This window comes from Puntigrus tetrazona, chromosome 16 (genome assembly GCF_018831695.1).
Source record: "Puntigrus tetrazona isolate hp1 chromosome 16, ASM1883169v1, whole genome shotgun sequence".
In the NCBI taxonomy this organism is placed as follows: domain Eukaryota; kingdom Metazoa; phylum Chordata; class Actinopteri; order Cypriniformes; family Cyprinidae; genus Puntigrus; species Puntigrus tetrazona.
In genome coordinates this window covers 25,300,223-25,319,409 of record NC_056714.1, presented here as the reverse complement: position 1 = coordinate 25,319,409, position 19,187 = coordinate 25,300,223, and the positions used below count along the sequence as shown (strand labels likewise).

At 38.7% G+C, this 19,187-nt stretch overlaps 2 protein-coding genes across 2 annotated transcripts; one reads left to right on the top strand and one right to left on the bottom strand.

Annotated features, from left to right (window-relative positions):
• Positions 1 to 331: 331 nt before the first annotated feature.
• Positions 332 to 5,356, top strand: si:dkey-82o10.4 (uncharacterized protein LOC797793 homolog). Its single transcript, XM_043261713.1, is given in 5 exon segments — positions 332 to 487; positions 489 to 690; positions 1,692 to 1,730; positions 1,733 to 1,758; positions 5,297 to 5,356. Coding segments are annotated over 5 exon segments (483 nt in total).
• Positions 5,357 to 7,111: 1,755 nt separating this feature from the next.
• Positions 7,112 to 19,151, bottom strand: efhb (EF-hand domain family, member B). The gene is given in 14 exon segments (XM_043260407.1): positions 7,112 to 7,313; positions 7,581 to 7,762; positions 8,799 to 9,017; positions 9,144 to 9,351; positions 10,073 to 10,227; positions 15,225 to 15,292; positions 15,393 to 15,476; positions 16,334 to 16,356; positions 16,358 to 16,464; positions 16,609 to 16,719; positions 16,805 to 16,976; positions 18,592 to 18,735; positions 18,806 to 18,868; positions 18,970 to 19,151. Coding segments are annotated over 14 exon segments (1,770 nt in total). The 5' UTR covers positions 19,054 to 19,151; the 3' UTR covers positions 7,112 to 7,163.
• Between the last annotated feature and the right edge of the window lie 36 nt (positions 19,152 to 19,187).

The following is a 19,187-nucleotide window of genomic DNA, read 5'->3' as shown; positions in this document are numbered from 1 at the left end:
CGATTTAGGTGAACAAGAATATGACATTCAACATAGTAGATATTAACTGTAAACGAAAACTTGTTTTTATTTAGAACTTCTCGTAATGCGTAATGCTACTTACATTGCAAGGCCATCCATCAGCATGACGGGTCTGCGCGGGAGCGCGCGCGGGAAACACGGGGCTTTGCCTCCATCTACTGGACAAATAACACAAGCGATGACAAGCCAAAAGCATTATGGGTACAGTGGGCTAGTTTCATAAGGCTGCCGGAAGCGGTGCTGAGGACGGTACATCTATCACGTAATAGTTCTACAGTGTCCAGATCGGCATTGCGCGGTTGCAAAAGAAATGCGCATTTGTTTGGCTGCACAGCATGCACTCGCATTCTCGGGCTGTCTATGGAAGAGGGATATTGAGTCAATTAAACACGATACCCACTGCCAGCCACGGTGGCATCATCGGCGCGTGCGCGCTCGTGCCAGCCTCGCGACCTCTCCAAATTGCGCGCGCGTGGCATCACCTGCGCAGACCGTCTGCGCCGTCTGCTGGACAGTTTATAGTCGAGATGCAGATACAGACAGGGACACTGAGGACACTGAGCATCCTGGATCCCATCGCGTGGATCAGGAATAAGATTTAGTTTTTATTTGAATCGCATTTTGGCTTGAAGTTCAGTGTGGAGCTTGACGACGGTGTGAAACGGATTGGTATGATGATATGGCGGAAAAATGTCCCATGAATAATAAGACTTTTAGAATTATTTTATTTCCTAAAAAAAAAAAAATATATATATATATATATATATATATATATATATATATATATATATATATATATATATATATATAATTTATTTAAATATAAAATGAAGTGATATGACATTGAGAAATACCTCTAAAAAACAAGTATATATATATGTATATATATGTGTATATATATATATATATATATATATATATATATATATATATATATATGTATGTATATATATATAATTTATTTAAATATAAAATGAAGTGATATGACATTGATAAATACCTCATGAACTAAATATTAACTGAAATAAGATAATATTTTAAAAACGTTTTTTTAACTTATTTTATGTCAGCTAGTTTTTCCATTTTAAACACGTTTAAAAACTATAGACATTAAAAACAATCCATAAAATAAATAAAACGCCACTAAATTGCAAATACTGTAACTAAAAAAGAAATAAAAAGCACAAAAAAACACTCTTTTTTTCAGCTATTTCATAAAACTATTTTTACAAATTTGTTTAAAATATCTATAACAAAGTAACCGAAAGACAAGATGATAATAAATACCCTGCAGACGTCTATAGAAGTTATAAAAACAAAACAAAAAAAAAAGTTTTAAATAACGAAAACTACTTTTTCCGGCAAAAACACAGTTGCTAAAACAAAAATGTAAAAATGAAAACAAAAAAATGAATAACACCGATTGTCTAATGATGTCTAGAGAGTACCGTGGCCAGTTAATAGTGCGATTCGATTACAGCAAATGAGATTTCAAGAACAAAAAGCTTTTCAGAAATGAATGAGTGCTTATTTTACATGCTGATTGCTCAGTATCATAATGCTTTAAAAGAGAAATCAATATGATAATCTCTAGATGGCAAGATGCAGCCTGGCAGATATATGTGTTTATGACTAATAAAGCACTAAACTGTGATCATGACTGACATCAGCGGTCCATGCGTCTAATATGCTCTCCAAAGACGAGTTTGATAATTAAGGAGTGTGATGTCGAAAGAGGTTAGTTCATTAAATTACTTGATGACTTTTGAAATAGTATAAGGCCTTTTTTGTTGTTGACATTATATTTCTGTCTGAGGATATTTTTATTCCTCTTATGCACAACTTTTTGCAATCTATACGCTTTTATGTTAAATATGCTTGTGTTGTAACTTAAAAGGATTAGAAACATTCTTTAAAAAAAAAAAAATCAGAAAGTATAAAGATCAACTAAACTTTAGCAACACAATAAATGAACAGGATAATACCTAAAAGATAGAAACACATAGCATGAATTTTTTTTTTTTTTTTTTTATGCTATCGATATTTTGATACTTTAAGTTTTGATGTGGTGTTGACTTCTGTGATTAAGTCAGACAGGATGTAATGTTTAAATATAAAATTAATTTATGACGCTCGCTTGCTGTTGTTTCTCACCAAAGTGATGTCACTTCCTGGAGGACGATGTCGTTAAGCCTTTTGTTAAAGAGATGCTACAAAAAGTGATATATTAAAAATAAATAAATAAATAAAAGTAAAAAAAAATGTTTTTATATATTAGCATATTTTATAAAATGTGTTTATTTGCAACAGTTATGATAACAACAATTTATGACCATATATATATATATATATATATATATATATATATATATATATTAAAATATATTTTATATATTAAAATTACAATAAAATTAAAACCAGCTACTTTGCATATACATATAGATTCACATTGCATCTATAAATGAAAAGAATTAATTTTAAATTGCATAAATTGTTACTTTTGAATTAGTCATACGCGTTTATTACTTATATTAAATATGAGCATCATATTCTTCATTCACTCCTTCTAATCTTTCCGATTCGGGGGTAAAATGTGAACTGGACGTGTTTTTTGACATTTATCTTACGACTCTTTCGGTTCTGCGATCTTCTCCTCGCGTCTCTTTAAGTTTATGTGACTCGTATGCTATACCCGCCTTTAGTTTTCGGCTCAGACATGCATATAGCGGCTGTATGTTTGGCACTCTAGTGTAAATTTCATATACGACTCTTTGAAAGAGTCACACTCAAAACATAATTAGAAGTCAAACGCTCTTCATTTCGTCGCACTTGTAAACTGTCTCGGCGAAAGCACCTCGCGTGACAAATTCTCCTCCCCATAGACACAGATTTCGGTGAGCGTTGACGTAAACTGCACACAGCCATAAGTCTGACTGATGAATGCCAGCACAGCTTCAAATGATCTTAAATGTACTTAATGGATTTCTCCCTTATGACAGACATTTGTTTTCCGCAGTGCTTTGATGGATATATAGATGCTAATAGGTTCGCTCTCAGCTGTTTGCATACTCCTCTCTTTCTCTCGTGTTTCAAAACATCTTTCCATCTGTCACATTAGCACGTTTTACTCGGCTGTCGCTCAGCTAGAGTGCCGTCTCTAAGTTAACTTTGTGAAAGTGTCATACTTCAGATCACCCTAGTGTGGGTCTGATGTGACACGTTTTTTTTTCACACCTTAGGGTTTTTTTTTCGGTTGCGAGTTCTCCGACACCCTTTTTCGTCGTATTATATGAAATTCCCCGAATTCCATTGCATTGCACCGATGTTGAAATTATGGCTAATTGCAATTATAAAATCAAAACTTATCTTTTCCCAACAACATATTTTCACCAGTTGCAATGCAACAGCTTTTCCGTAATAACTAATCTGTCGGAATTGACAAAATATCCAGTGTCTGGTGATTGCACTGATTAATCGTGACAAAAAGTAATGCATATTAATATATAGGATATATATTTTCTAGTTATGCTCATCAACTAGATACTTGCTTTGTCTAATTAACCACAGTTGCTCTCTTTGCACTTGACCACTATTCTATGTGTTCAAGTGAGCATGAACCTCTCATTGGGACACACTTATAGGGCCCTATTTTGACGATCTAAATGCAAAGTCTAAAGGCTCTCCGGGTGTTTCCAAATCCACTTTCGCCGGGCGCATAGACGAACTGGGTGGTCGCTATTCCCTTAATAAGTAATGGTTTTTTTTGGCCGTAAAAAAACAATAAGTTGCGCTTGCGCCATAGCGGATCGCTATTTAAATGGCGGAATTTGTTGGCAAAAAAGCTGAACGCTCATTTTCACTAAAACGCTCTTTAAATAACGAACAAATACTGCGCCATTGACCTTTAGATCAGGTTTGAGTTGGTCCACGGCGCAGTCAGTTTCAGTTCCTCAAAATAGCGACGCGCCACCAATGAACACGCCTCTTTTTTTAGGCCGGCACGTACAAACGGGCGCAAATGCATTCGCTAGTTAAACGACGTGGCGCTGGAAGGAAAAATGAGAACTGCGTCGGACTGAAATGAGGCCCGTAGTGTTGTAAAAAGATCAGGGGTTCACATAGCTTTCTTTTATTTCAAATACTTTGCATTTTAAAATCAGCTTCTAAATGTTTGCTCTCAAGTGGCCAAGAAGGCGGGGTTCGGGGGGCATGGACGTCGCACGCAGGCCAAAGTGAATCGTTTAAGGCGATTCTTTTGAGCGAATCGGTCAAACCAACGCATGAGCAATTTATACTCCTTTTATTAGTTGCACAATTCGTGTGAATTTGTGCAAAATGACCTACGCCAAACCTTGCCCCTAAACTTACCCATCGCCGGGGTATAGGCGAATCTGTTAGTCTTAAATGCCTGGATTTCAAAGGTAAGTGCCCCGAGCATGTCTTAAAGTTTAAAAGCCATGCGTGTAATTCTGTGATAGATTCACAGGTGAGCAGGGGCTTCGCTGTTGGTACAATATCAGTTCACACATTCTGACTACAAACATGATTTAAGCGATCAGATCGGTTTCGGTCTCGCATCCAGTCCTGTACTTTACGTACTGTAGCACTGACCACCTGACACCAGCACAGACAAAGTCAAAGAATCACGTTTCTCTAGCAAAGTCACCTTTACATGCACAACAGGAACAGATCGAGTCTGAGCTCAGATGAGTCCAGGTTGCACTTTATATTTCAAATAAAAAGTGAAACATTATAACAGTTAAGTTTGAGTTTTGTCGTCGTTTTAAAAAAAGAGTTGTTAGACAAAGTTAAGTTCGACTGAAATTGACATTGTAAATGTATTGTGTAAAGATTATTATTATTTTTTTCTGAACCACTAAGACTTTCTGTAAGCAAGTTTCACAATGAAATGTAATTATCGCTGCAATTCTATGAGAAAGATCAGGATGCAATGATTTTTCTTTTTTATTAAAAATCAGCGTAAAATACTCATACAATGAGAACGAGATGACATGAAACGGCTTTAAATGTACCTTATTATCATAATTAGTAATTAATCTCACAACAGCTCAAAATATCTTGAAGACGGGCTTCATTTACTTGGTGTTTATAAAAGTGTGTTGATATTAATGAATTCATTTTGATAAAAAAAAAGATGTCCTTGGGTCACGTAATTAATTAGGGCCAAAGTTTGTTACAGATCTGCATTTTTCAAGTTTCAAAAACAATTTCAGCGTCAAATCTTTATCTAATTTTATCTCTTTTTTTTCCCCAGACCAAGCTTGCCACAAATGAGCTTTCTGAGATTTGCAACAAGATCAACAACCGCAATTAATTATGATATTTGATATGTTCGGATCATAGAGAAGCACAGATGGTTGTTGAGACCAATTATCACCTAATTTAGATATTAAAATAAATCCTTTGTTAAACTGACAGGAAGACGTTCTCACCCATGCGTGGATGTCATCCTATTTCTCTGTGGAAAACTCTTTTATGGCATGTCATTGTTTATGCATTCATGGCTTTACAGGGAGTCATCGAATTATCGTTGACTGAAATTCATTAAATCATTTAGAAATATGGCTGTGGGATTATTATAATTTTTGCAGGCAGTAATGGATTGTTCTGTTCAACTTGCGTGGGTGTTTTGTCACATGTGTGCAAACAAGTCATAATATGATTAACAGTGGATATCATACCTCCTGTTTCAATTGAAATAAATATGTTAATACCATATTAGGCAATTAATCACGCTGGCTTCAACTACAAGTGAACTGAACAAAAGAAAATAAAAGCATTAATGTGCTTTACAAAGCTATTTTGCACTCCTCTAGGCTTTTATCATGGATTAGGGACTCTGCTGTTATTATTAATCTGTTTATTGTACAAAACATTAACTCATATTTCTGATGGGTTGTACTGATGTTGCCAAATTAGGCAGATGAATTCATCTCTGTACTCTTGCGCGTTTAAAGTCAACGCCAATGCAGCCTAAAACCCATTTAACTTCTGTAACGTGACATTTTTAAGGGACAGGATTGGCATCATTTCCACTATAGTATATGGATTGGATCGTGAAACGGAGCTGGATGTGAATTAATAAAGTGAAGAGGTTCGTGTTCAATGCGTCACGCTAAAGAGATTTACCAATCCAAGAGACGCAGCAAAGGAATAGGTGTATACTAATATACAGGTAGCAAATAACTATTATTATTCATAACAAGTTACAACGCTTGCCCGAACTATATTGGGTAAAGCACACAAACACAGACTCCCACTTGTGATAAAGTCCTTTGGGAGAAAGCGGTAATTGACGGCGATCTCCATCTCTCTCAAACTCTAAATGCAGCATACGTCCTCTAAGTTAACTCAATAATGTTATCCTGGGAGGCAAAAATTCATTACTAAGCTGAGCTATTATTACGCTACGTTGAGGGCACTTCTTATTGCAGTCAGGCCCGTTGCAGCACTTTGCTTCATTTGACAAGAGACTAAATTAAACAAATAACATGGCCGAAATTACCGCTGACCCAATAATGGATGTGAACTAATAAAATACTGCAGTTGCAGAAGTCATGAGGGTCTGAACCTACTTCATGCTGTAGTGATGATTACCAGTTTAGTGTGTCCACATCGATTATTGTACAAATGAAACAAACCTTTTATCACGTTACGAAAATAATCCCACGAGAAGCGCCTAGTACTTTACCTCAACTGCTTTTACTTGTTATTTTTAGATGTTACTTTCTCCTAAATGATCCGAAAGTAGGCTTTAATTTTTATATTATAGAGTCGCCAGGGTTTTTACATTTAACTAAAACCATAAAAGCTTTTACTTGAAATAAACTAATTAAAAGAAGTACATAGTTGTTATTAATAAATTAAAATAAATTAATAAACAATACAGAGACAAACAGAAATGCAAACAGTTTAACCAAAATGTAAATGAAAAGAGAAAAAAAATTATTCAAAAGATTAATTTAAATAACTATAAATGGAAATAATACTAATGTAACACTGGGTGTCAATATACATTGCTTGCGAGTTGAGCACAAACTTCTCAGGGAACACACTTTTTAATGCAGGTCTTTATTTAATGGTGGATTATAAATAAAACTAAATTAAAGCTCAAATTTTGTTTAATTTGCGCGTAGTTCACCAAGAACATGCCGAAAGCTTTCCACGCATACGTCACACACGGCGGGGTGTCTCATGGACGCCAACTTCCAGGCCTCTTCGAACGTCTCCGCAGCAAACCTGAGACCCACGTTTTGAAATATCCGTGCGATCTATGATCAAATTCAAATTCAAATTTTATTTACACAGACACATACACATACATACATGGTACGACATGCAGTGAAATGTTTTTTACAACTGTCCAGCGTCGGAAAGAAAACTAAATATATATATATATATATATATATATATATATATATAAATATAAAAATATATATAAAATATAAAATAATGAAGAAGCAATATGCAATTTATCTTTAGTCCGTCTGCAGCCTAAAAATCAAGCTTTAAATTTGAATGCCACGTGACCATCTCACCTCATCTTTAGTGCGAGGGCTAAAAAACTCTTTTTCGTGGACTCCGTAGAGGGAATGCAGAGGAGGGTGCAGCAGATCATGAGCTGTCGCTTCGTCTCCGTAGTTTGTCCTGTCGCTCACACGTTTGATACGAGGAGCAGGCAGATCGGCCCGTACAGTTGGTACTCCGTATGTGTGATCATCTTTTAAAAAGAAGCGTTTAGAAGAAACTTAGAAAACAACCCTGCAAAGCCTGACATGAATATAATTGTTTTAATTCGTTTTTTTATGAACCTTTAGATAAAATACATTTAGTCTGTTTACATCTGTGTTTTTGGTCGAGTATCATATTTCATATATTTCATATGGAGGGGAGGAAAAACTCATTTTAAAAGGCTCAGAGAAAAATATGCAGTTTAGTGCAGATATTTCTTTGACCAAAAAGTAAAATTTGAATGCATGTTAATGAATGAAATCTTTATAACTGTAAAGCATACATGAAATTTGAACATGAATACTGGTTGTCACTCTATATCTCATAATATCTAAATGCCTAGGTTTACTGTCAAAGCTGATGAATAAGAGATGAACAAGTAAGCATTCCTCAAAAGCCTGATGATCATAAAAGAAAAACAAGGATAATCAAGTAAAAAAAGTTGTTTCAGTCCATTAAGTGTTCATCTTGAAATAAGAGTTATTCTTGCATTACCTTATAGAAACCAGATCAGATTTCACAGCAAAAAAAACATTTAAACCACAAGCTGAAAATAGAACTGGCTTTTTACTTGCTAAATATAAACCATATTAAAGAGACAACTCAGTTCATGTTAACTAATGGACCTTATTGTAAAGTGAAACCATCTAAGAATGAACAATACGTCTACAGCATTCATTCATTTTAGTTCATGTTAATTTCTTAAAGATTACTAAAAGTGTAATAAATGTAGTGTTCATTGTTTGTGTTAACTAATACATTAACTAATTTAATAAATGACAGTTTATTGTAAAGGGTTACCACAGAAGTCATACTGTAGATTGTTGATAAACCTGTTGCGAACAAAGTTTTGAGCATATTTATAATTTAGAAGCTGTAGAGATTTCAGATACGACACATTAAGCAGTAAAGGGTTACCTTGAGGAAAAGAAAAAAAAAAGCAGCGTGGCGGTTGTTTTAAAGCTTCGTGTAACTTGAACACTTGGGCAGTTTAGGGAAATTGAAAGGTTTTGTATGAGACTCACCGGCTGGGGAAAGTCCATTCACAACAGCGTTGATGACAGAAGATGAGGTGAAGAAGTTGTTCTGCACAGTTCTAGGCCTAGGCAGGGTTTTGGGAGTCTTTCTGGTGCTTCCCACATCAACCGGTTCCAGATCCTCAGGTATAATCAAAGGCTTCACGGAGCTGGATTCCTGGAGGTCTGTGCGCTGCATGTTAGCTGGGGCTGTCCAAGCCTTCCGCTCTACAAGATGAAACCGGTCGATTTCAAAGTTCGAACATTTTATTTTTTAAAAGAAGGTTATTTGAAAAGGTTTTGGTAGATCAGTCATGGCTTCAGAGACTTTGTGAGCAAGCACATTTAATTCACCTCCTGTGAGAATCTTCTGCTCCACCCTGTTGATTGGCAGTTTGTCTTTCCAATTAAGAAAATTGGAAAATTCCATGAAGCCGATCAGTCCGTCTTTATCAACGTCACAGTAATCCATGAGATCATCAAGCACAGGGTCACTGATGGTCATGTTAAACTGGTGGCAGACTTCCTTCAGATCTTCCTTATCGATTTTTCCTCGACCCTTCTGTAACAGAAGATAACTGTAAGTAATCAGCAAAGTTGGCTTGCAAATCTTTCAGCATATTATTATATTAATGAATAACTACGGTGAAATTCTGATAGCATGTAATATAAATGAATGGTAAAACTTCTTACTATTCTCAACCAATTCTCACTATTAACTACCATCCATATTACTACTCAATACTACCCCATACCTAAACTTAGCAACTACCTTTCTAACTAGTTAATAATAAGAATTAGACCTTAAATAAAGTGAAAAAAAATAATGAGATCTTTATAACACTATATCATACTTGCATGAAATGCTAAAAACATAAGCGGTCACGCTATATAAATCTCTCAATAATAATGTATTGATATTTAAAATGCAGTTTTATGATCAAAGCTCTGTAGTTTCAAAAACTAATGATTAAAAAACTAATTAATGTTCCTTAAAAACCTAATGATCAAATTTGATTCTCATATTTTAACATGAAGAAATTACCTTTGGTATCAATACATAAATTGCTTCAGTAAACGTCCAATAAATGTACATCTTGAAATATTACTCACAATATAAAAATCAGTAAAGATTTAATAGCAAAATTACATGTTAAGCATGAGCCGAAGGTGGACGTTTGTACAATTATACTAAAAGTCGTTTTACTTGCCAAAAAGCATTAGGCAGGCCATCAAAAGATAAAACTGGCAATGAGCAGTTAAGCAATAAGAACAGCTGAGACCTTGTCGTAGTATCTGAATGCTTCCAGTAATGAGCTGAAGTTCTGGTAGTTGGACTTCTTGAGGTGCTGACGGACAGCACTGAGCATGGCTCGCTGTCTGTCTTTACCTTTCAGGTACTCATCAGGTGGAGTTTGATGGAGCAGGTCACCCACACCTGAGGAGAAACAGAAAGAATGGATGAATCTGGACGAATCTCTCAAAACCAGCCAAGAACATACCTCAAATTGAGAATAGGCTTCATTTTCTTCATTTAAAATACAAATGAATGTTTCTGAGTTGTGGGGCCTCGATGAACAGACACGAACCATAAAAGAGGGGATCGCTCTAGAACCAGGTCGTAAAATCGCGCATCCTCCGCACCCCGGACCATAAAGGCAATCAAGATGGTCAGCCGAGCGATGCAGAGCGCCGCAAAGTCTACCAAACATTCTCAAGGGACTGTCGCTGCAGTGAGCTCGGCCAATCCGAGAGTACCCATGTCAAGATTGGGATGATTGAAAACGCAACATCTGGTCGACAGCGCGATAACCCGTTCTGTGCACTGACCTGGGACCAGTTCTACCAAGCCACCGAGTCAAAAGGTGATAAGACTCCCGCGGTGAATCAACGTGGTCAGGACAGCCTCACACTTTCAACCCCCCCAGGGAGGCTTGCTGTGTCCCAAGACACATTCCTCAAAAGCGCGCCTTTTCTTTTTCGCTATAACAAAGGAACTGCCAGGACACACATAAAACTACTAAACGAACACTCTAAAATGCCTTTATTCCAAACATATAAAGGTTCATCTGTAAATAACTGCTTAATAAAGGTTTTGGGATGTATGTAGGAACCGCTATATAATCTTCAAATAATCCTCTAACAGAGAGCGTTCCATAAGCGTTAGATAATGCATGTTTGATATCGAATTGAAGCTTACAATGTTTCCAGTATCGTGGTGAATGAATCTGTGTGTTTGTTCAATGCACGACAGTGTATTCCGCTTATAAGTTTTTTTGATAAGGAACAGAAGTGCAGAATGTCAATTCTAACTGGGACAAAATATGCACGAAACCGGAGTCGAAAGCAAGCGTGGACACGTCCCTTCGACCTCGTGATTGGACCACTGCCCAGGGCACAGCCCAAAACTTGCACCTCAAAACGCAGGAACAGAGCTCCTCAGAGAGTTGAGACGAGTCGGAGTTGAGAACGAGCCGAGTCGGAGTCAAGCGGAGTCGAGAAGAACTTTTCGGGTCGCTGCAGGAATCGCCAAGGAAACGGAGAAACTTCGGAACTGGGAGAAGTTAGAAGACTCTGAACAAGAACGACCCGATATCCTCGACTCCGGTCCGCTCCGTCACATCACTCCACGGACACTCACTGCCCTTTCCATAACCAACCCGGTTCATCCAAAGCGAACCACCAAGCTAGAGAGACTTCATTCAAACGGCCCGGGAAAGCCCGACCACGTCATCCCACGGACGAGCCTGCCCAATCAGCACGCCGGGATTTCCCCAGACACGCCGAGTGGTAAAACTACCTTTCCGTCTCTACTGAATTGGCGCAGACACATATAAGCGAGGCTAAACCTAACTTTGCTTTGTTGGTGCTCTTAGTGCGATCTCAGAACTAGCTAACAGACTTTGGACAGACAATTATCCATTTCCTTCCAACCCGCGAATGTGTGTATGAATGCATGTGTGTGTGTATGTGTTTATGTTTAGTCTTCTCAGCGTAGTCTTGTCAAATAGTAGGTACTGTTTAATAAATTGTGTTTCATTATTACGAATTCTTGTTTGTGTGTTATGTAACTGGAAAGTCAAACTCATGCCCAGATCCGTTGTTACCTGCTCGAGGTAAAGCGAAGAATCCAATTGATTTATTTTGCTGATCACAGAGTAAATTCATATTGGTAACATACATTTAAATTGCCCTAAAACGCTGGACGTATTAGGTGATTTAAAAGTATATTTGAATTACATACTGACTTGAATCTTTTAAGATTCAATTCCCCAAACTTGAATTGAGAGCTGATTCAAATGACAATTCATAATTATCATAATTAAAATTAGGTGTGAAAACCCTACATATAATGATCCCGAAGCAGGCGACCTTGCTTTCCTCCTCAGTTTACCGATTATCGACTCCAATAACATCTATCGACTTAAGGACGTTGTGAATGTTGGATTTTGGCAAGGCAACACCTATGTCAAAATTCACACACCCGAGGTCGTGGCGTATCACGACAATAATGAACAATTGTACCTGGCCCCTAACCTAAAAATGTGTACGCGCACTAAAGACGTGCATTACTTATGCCCCAGTAAGCCCTTTGTCCGAGATAACACAGAGGGCATCTGTGGGCTCGAATCTATGAGGCCTGATGTTAGCTGCCCCGCCGAAGCAACACCTCGTTCTCAGGTCGAAACTACCCAAGCAGAAATAGTCGGGAATCAATGGCTAGTTAATACCCCTTCACGCACCGCCACCCTCACCTATGACCAACACGACACGGCCACCCGCATTATCCTGCCCAACCAGACTCTGTGGATCAATGTCCCTAAGGGCTCGATTCTACATATTGACGATTTGGCATTATATCATCTCGCTGGTGACGAGTATCACGCGGAACTCGAAATCTCCCCCTTCTTTAAACGGCATTCCTTCAGCCTTGATCCCGACCTGGAAGAAAGAATCAAGGAGGAAGGAACGCAGCTAATTGACTTAACGCCCATCGACGATGCCTTAGAAGCTATTGCTCGCTTACCGCCCGCAGGAACACCTCTCATTCGGTCCTGGTCCGCCGCGGACACTGCCCTGTGCGTCTCCACTATTGTAGGATACGTGGTGACTCTGACCCTCGCCTTCCTTCTCCACAAGCGAGTGAACGCAGTCCAAGAGTCTGTCCATAAATGCGCAGCCGGCGTCCCGCGAATTTTTAGACGCGATAAACCCGATCAAGACCCGGAACCGGAACCCGAGGGTCCAACTAACCTGATCGAGATCACGCCCACGCCACCTCGTCGAAACCTTGAGAGCCCCCTAGATTAGAGCAACCTAACCAAAGATAACTTTACCCACTATGTCGTATTAAGTTTCTCACCCGATCTGTCCAAATTCCAAATTTCTGCACCACAGTTCAGTTAGCGATGGAAATGTTGTTTGTGGATGTCTGTTCTCTCTGTCCATTGTTCCAGTGCCCGATGACGTTCGCAACGGGAACCTCATCGCGCAAAAGGGGATATGTGGGGCCTCGATGAACAGACACGAACCATAAAAGGGGGATCGCTCTAGAACCAGGTCGTAAAATCGCGCATCCTCCGCACCCCGGACCATAAAGGCAATCAAGATGGTCAGCCGAGCGATGCAGAGCGCCGCAAAGTCTACCAAACATTCTCAAGGGACTGTCGCTGCAGTGAGCTCGGCCAATCCGAGAGTACCCATGTCAAGATTGGGATGATTGAAAACGCAACATCTGGTCGACAGCGCGATAACCCGTTCTGTGCACTGACCTGGGACCAGTTCTACCAAGCCACCGAGTCAAAAGGTGATAAGACTCCCGCGGTGAATCAACGTGGTCAGGACAGCCTCACACTTTCAACCCCCAGGAGGCTTGCTGTGTCCCAAGACACATTCCTCAAAAGCGCGCCTTTTCTTTTTCGCTATAACAAAGGAACTGCCAGGACACACATAAAACTACTAAACGAACACTCTAAAATGCCTTTATTCCAAACATATAAAGGTTCATCTGTAAATAACTGCTTAATAAAGGTTTTGGGATGTATGTAGGAACCGCTATATAATCTTCAAATAATCCTCTAACAGAGAGCGTTCCATAAGCGTTAGATAATGCATGTTTGATATCGAATTGAAGCTTACAATGTTTCCAGTATCGTGGTGAATGAATCTGTGTGTTTGTTCAATGCACGACAGTGTATTCCGCTTATAAGTTTTTTTGATAAGGAACAGAAGTGCAGAATGTCAATTCTAACTGGGACAAAATATGCACGAAACCGGAGTCGAAAGCAAGCGTGGACACGTCCCTTCGACCTCGTGATTGGACCACTGCCCAGGGCACAGCCCAAAACTTGCACCTCAAAACGCAGGAACAGAGCTCCTCAGAGAGTTGAGACGAGTCGGAGTTGAGAACGAGCGAGTCGGAGTCAAGCGGAGTCGAGAAGAACTTTTCGGGTCGCTGCAGGAATCGCCAAGGAAACGGAGAAACTTCGGAACTGGGAGAAGTTAGAAGACTCTGAACAAGAACGACCCGATATCCTCGACTCCGGTCCGCTCCGTCACATCACTCCACGGACACTCACTGCCCTTTCCATAACCAACCCGGTTCATCCAAAGCGAACCACCAAGCTAGAGAGACTTCATTCAAACGGCCCGGGAAAGCCCGACCACGTCATCCCACGGACGAGCCTGCCCAATCAGCACGCCGGGATTCCCCAGACACGCCGAGTGGTAAAACTACCTTTCCGTCTCTACTGAATTGGCGCAGACACATATAAGCGAGGCTAAACCTAACTTTGCTTTGTTGGTGCTCTTAGTGCGATCTCAGAACTAGCTAACAGACTTTGGACAGACAATTATCCATTTCCCTTCCAACCCGCGAATGTGTGTATGAATGCATGTGTGTGTGTATGTGTTTATGTTTAGTCTTCTCAGCGTAGTCTTGTCAAATAGTAGGTACTGTTTAATAAATTGTGTTTCATTATTACGAATTCTTGTTTGTGTGTTATGTAACTGGAAAGTCAAACTCATGCCCAGATCCGTTGTTACCTGCTCGAGGTAAAGCGAAGAATCCAATTGATTTATTTTGCTGATCACAGAGTAAATTCATATTGGTAACATACATTTAAATTGCCCTAAAACGCTGGACGTATTAGGTGATTTAAAGGTATATTTGAATTACATACTGACTTGAATCTTTTAAGATTCAATTCCCCAAACTTGAATTGAGAGCTGATTCAAATGACAATTCATAATTATCATAATTAAAATTAGGTGTGAAAACCCTACAGAGTTTTGATTATAAGAAAATACAAGTTAAAAATTTCCCCAACAATGTTTTTCACACCGACCAAAAATAAACCATAAACTCTCTCTATACTGGCTGCTAATTTATTTCTGACATATCAAACTCAGAATGTGACAGACGATTTAAATTACCAAAGCTGTCAGGTTTCATCAAGACTCCAAATGTGTGATCACTGGGAACGTTTAATGTCTCTGCAATTCTATAAATTAATGCACAGACAGAAAAGATGATTTGCACGGTGGCGGAAACTGTGAAAATATCATTAGTATTTATAAAAATGCTCTTAAACATTGACTTACGGATCATGAACTTTGCCTGTTTGCGGCTGAGTCTTCTCTCTGAAGTTGTCACAACGTTTGGAAACTAATTTTGCGCTGTTGTGCCTGAAGACATGAAGATTAATTAATTGTTCATTTCTGATAACGTTGTCACATTGCTATATTAGTTGTCATTAAGGGCTTATTTAGAAAATTTGAAGCAAAATATGGATTGTCATTATGGGCTGAATACTGAAGATTGCAGACATTCATAATAGCTGTCAAAATTGTATTTTATGCACACACACACACACACACATATATACACATACACATACATACACACAGAGTAGATTTTTATGCTCACCAAGAATGCATTATTTATTCAAATTAGTGATGCAAAGCTGAATTTTCACCATAATTACATTTTTAGTGTCACGTGGTACTTCAGAAAACATTCCAATATGCTAAAGAAAGTTCACCCAATCGTCATTTATATGAAATATGTATCTTTGACGTTCTAAAATGTATTTCCTGCCACTTGTGGTCAATTTAACGCGTCCTTGCTAACTAACAAAGAAAAATGAAAAATTAGAAAACACTGAAATAATTTTAAATATCAGTGTTCTTCTCTGAATTGTGGTTCATTCCTTACACGGTTTCACTAAATATTAAGCTGAAAAACGTTTTAACGGTTTTAACACAAAATCAGCATATTGGAATGACTTCTTAATGATTGTATAATTGTGTTATAATTTATAATAATACATACATACACACACACACAATAATATAAAAATAAAATGTTATTTTTTTCAATAATGTGTACATTTAACAATATAAACAATCTAATCTGAAAATAGAAAATAATATAAAATCAATCAATGCTAAAAAAATAATAATAATAATAATCACTCAGATCTTCAACTATAACACTTAAGTTAGTACAGTTAAGGTGATCTGGTGTATGTGTATACATTTACATTAGTGAGTCACAGGGCCATCGTGAGAGATCTGGAGATGGTTCTCCCATCATTGAAATGAGGCGTTGGGACACCAAACCTGCTATCTCTCTTATAGTGACTGCAATTGTACTTCCTGTCCACACGCTCTCCTGCAACAACAAAGAAAGAAATGCAGACAAAAACTGTTCGTCTATGTTTTTTGAAACTATGCCGAAATAAGCAGAAAAAAAAGACAAAAACAAGTTTAAGCGAGGACCTCTAAAGACCTCTATAAGGGCTGCATTCTGACTGACCCACAAAATAGGATCCGTGTGAGCGAACGTAGAGCTGATGTCCTTCATCCGCTTCCTTCTTCACCTGATGTGTGGTTTTGGGTGGATTGATGACCTCACCGCCGTTAGATACTGCAAAAATAATTGACAGATTTGCTGTTTCTTTTGATTACCTTGAGTCTATACATGATTATGCCAGTGAGGTTTTTTTTATTACACTGGAGCGTTGTAACACCAAACATGGTTTTCTCAGAATCAAGCCAGCTTGGTAAACCAGGGCCTTGAACTCCAGACCTCCCAAGAGGAGCTTTCTGATAATTGATTTCATGAAGATGACGCAGCCTCTCTTGGAAGCGTGTTTTTGGTGCGGGATTGATAACTGATCCAGCCTGAAAATACATGCATGCAGTAAACAAGACATTTTTTATCTATTACATTTGCGACAGAAAAAAAAGGAGATAGAAAAAAGCTAATGAATACATTTTCAGTTATTTTCAAAAGTATTTTGAACGAGTTGTTTTCAACCAGGTATCACCGTTTCTTTCACAGAATAACGAATTGCATGCTAAGCAGTCAGATTTCAGGAGTGGGCACTCAACAGAGACTTTCCTAACCTTAATCACTGAAGCCCTGCGGATTGCTAAAGCTGACACCAAATCATCAGTTCTCATTCTGATGGATTTATCTGCTTCTTTTGACATTCATCAGATCCTCCTGTCCACCCTCTCATCGTTGGGCATCATGGGTATTCCACTCCGCTGGTTTGAATCCTACATCACTGCTAGGTCTTTCAGGGTGGCCTCGGGGTTAAATGTATCCAAAACACATCAGCTGGTCACTGGGGTTCCTCAGAGATCGATTCTTGGACCCCTACTCTTTTCCACATACACCACATCACTGGGTCCCATCATACAGGTGCATAGCTTCTCCTACCACTGCTATGCTGATGACACACAGCTCTACCTTTCGTTTCAACCAGATGATCCAACTGTAGCTTCCTGGACCTCATGCTGCCTTTTCATCATGGATAAAAGATCATCATCTGCAGCTCAACCTGGCCAAGACTGATCTTCTTGTCTTCCCAGCCACTCCAGCTCTACAGCATGACTTCACCATCCAGCTAGGTTCGTCTACAATTACCCCATCAACTTCAGTCAGAAATCTTGGTGTAATCTTAGATGAACAGCTGACTTCGCAAAGACGCAACATCAGAAAGATCAGGTCCTTTCTTACGGAGCATGCTGCACAACTTCTAGTCCAGGCTCTTGTAATTTCTAGGTTGGATGCGCTTCTGGCAAGACTTCCTGCAAGCACAATCAAACCTCTACAAATGATTCAGAAAGCAGCAGAGCGATTGGTCTTCAATGAGCCCAAAAGAGCCCATGTTAACCCTCTCTTCATCTCCTTGCACTGCCTCCCGGTTTCAAGACACTGTTGCTTTCATAGAACAGCCACAGGCTCAGCACCCGCCTACTTCCATTCACTATTACAAAGCTACATCCCCTCCTGAAGTCTAAGATCTGCGAGTGAGCGCCGCCTCGTGGTACCATCGAAATGTTTCTCCAGAACATTCTCTTTCGCTGTTCCTGGCTGGTGGGATGATCTTCCTAACCCCATCCATAATGCTGGATCCCTGTCAATCTTCAAACTACAACTGAAATCTCTTTCAGCGCTACTTTACTTAATCCTAAATTAAACAAAAAAATCCCATCTCAGTATTCATTCCTTTCCCTTCCCAGCTTGTACTTATTTGAACCCTGCCTGAGGCTGGTATTACGAGCACTTCCTCTGTCTGCTTGCCTCTTTAAGATGAATCGCTTTATGTATTCCCCAATTGTAAGTCGCTTTGGATAAAAGCATCAGCAAAATGACTAAATGTAAATGTAAATGTATTTTGAGAGAAATATGACTGTTTTAACTTGTGGGCGAGTCACACATAGAAGCCAGTTTAAACATGAAGCGATAAGAACGAATGTGCACACTAAAACAATTTCAACGTCTTACATTAATGGATGATTTAGTGTTCACACCATGGACTAGTGTGCTAGCAGTATCAGGATCATTTGCTTTTCCATGGAAGACCCGAACTGTCCCAATGGGCGGCCGAGCAGAATTGACAAACTTTCTCACCACAGGTGGAGTTAAAGCCTGTAAATAAGTAAGTAAGTAAATAAATAAATATGGTATAAAATGACATACAGTTAGTAAAATGACTCACCCCTGGTGTAATTTCTTGCAGGCAAGTTTTAGTTGTGTCACCGACTGGAACGAGTTTTCCAGCCTTTCAGTTGAAATCATTATACATTAATAATGCAACAAATATTACGCAATTTTATAATAGAAAATCGAAATTGTTAAATAGATAATTATCGTTAATCATACCGCGCGGATGTTTGGAAACGGGTCTCTGGGTCTCCAGGTGGAAGAATCCCGCTCCGTGAGACTCATGCCTACACGCTCACACATTCAATGCAGATTTATTTACGACCAGTTAACCATCCAAACAATTAAAAAACAACGACTTTACAACAAGCAGCACTAATTACAAAGACCTACAAACACGCAGACGCGTTTGTTTACCTTCTGTTACCTGACGACGT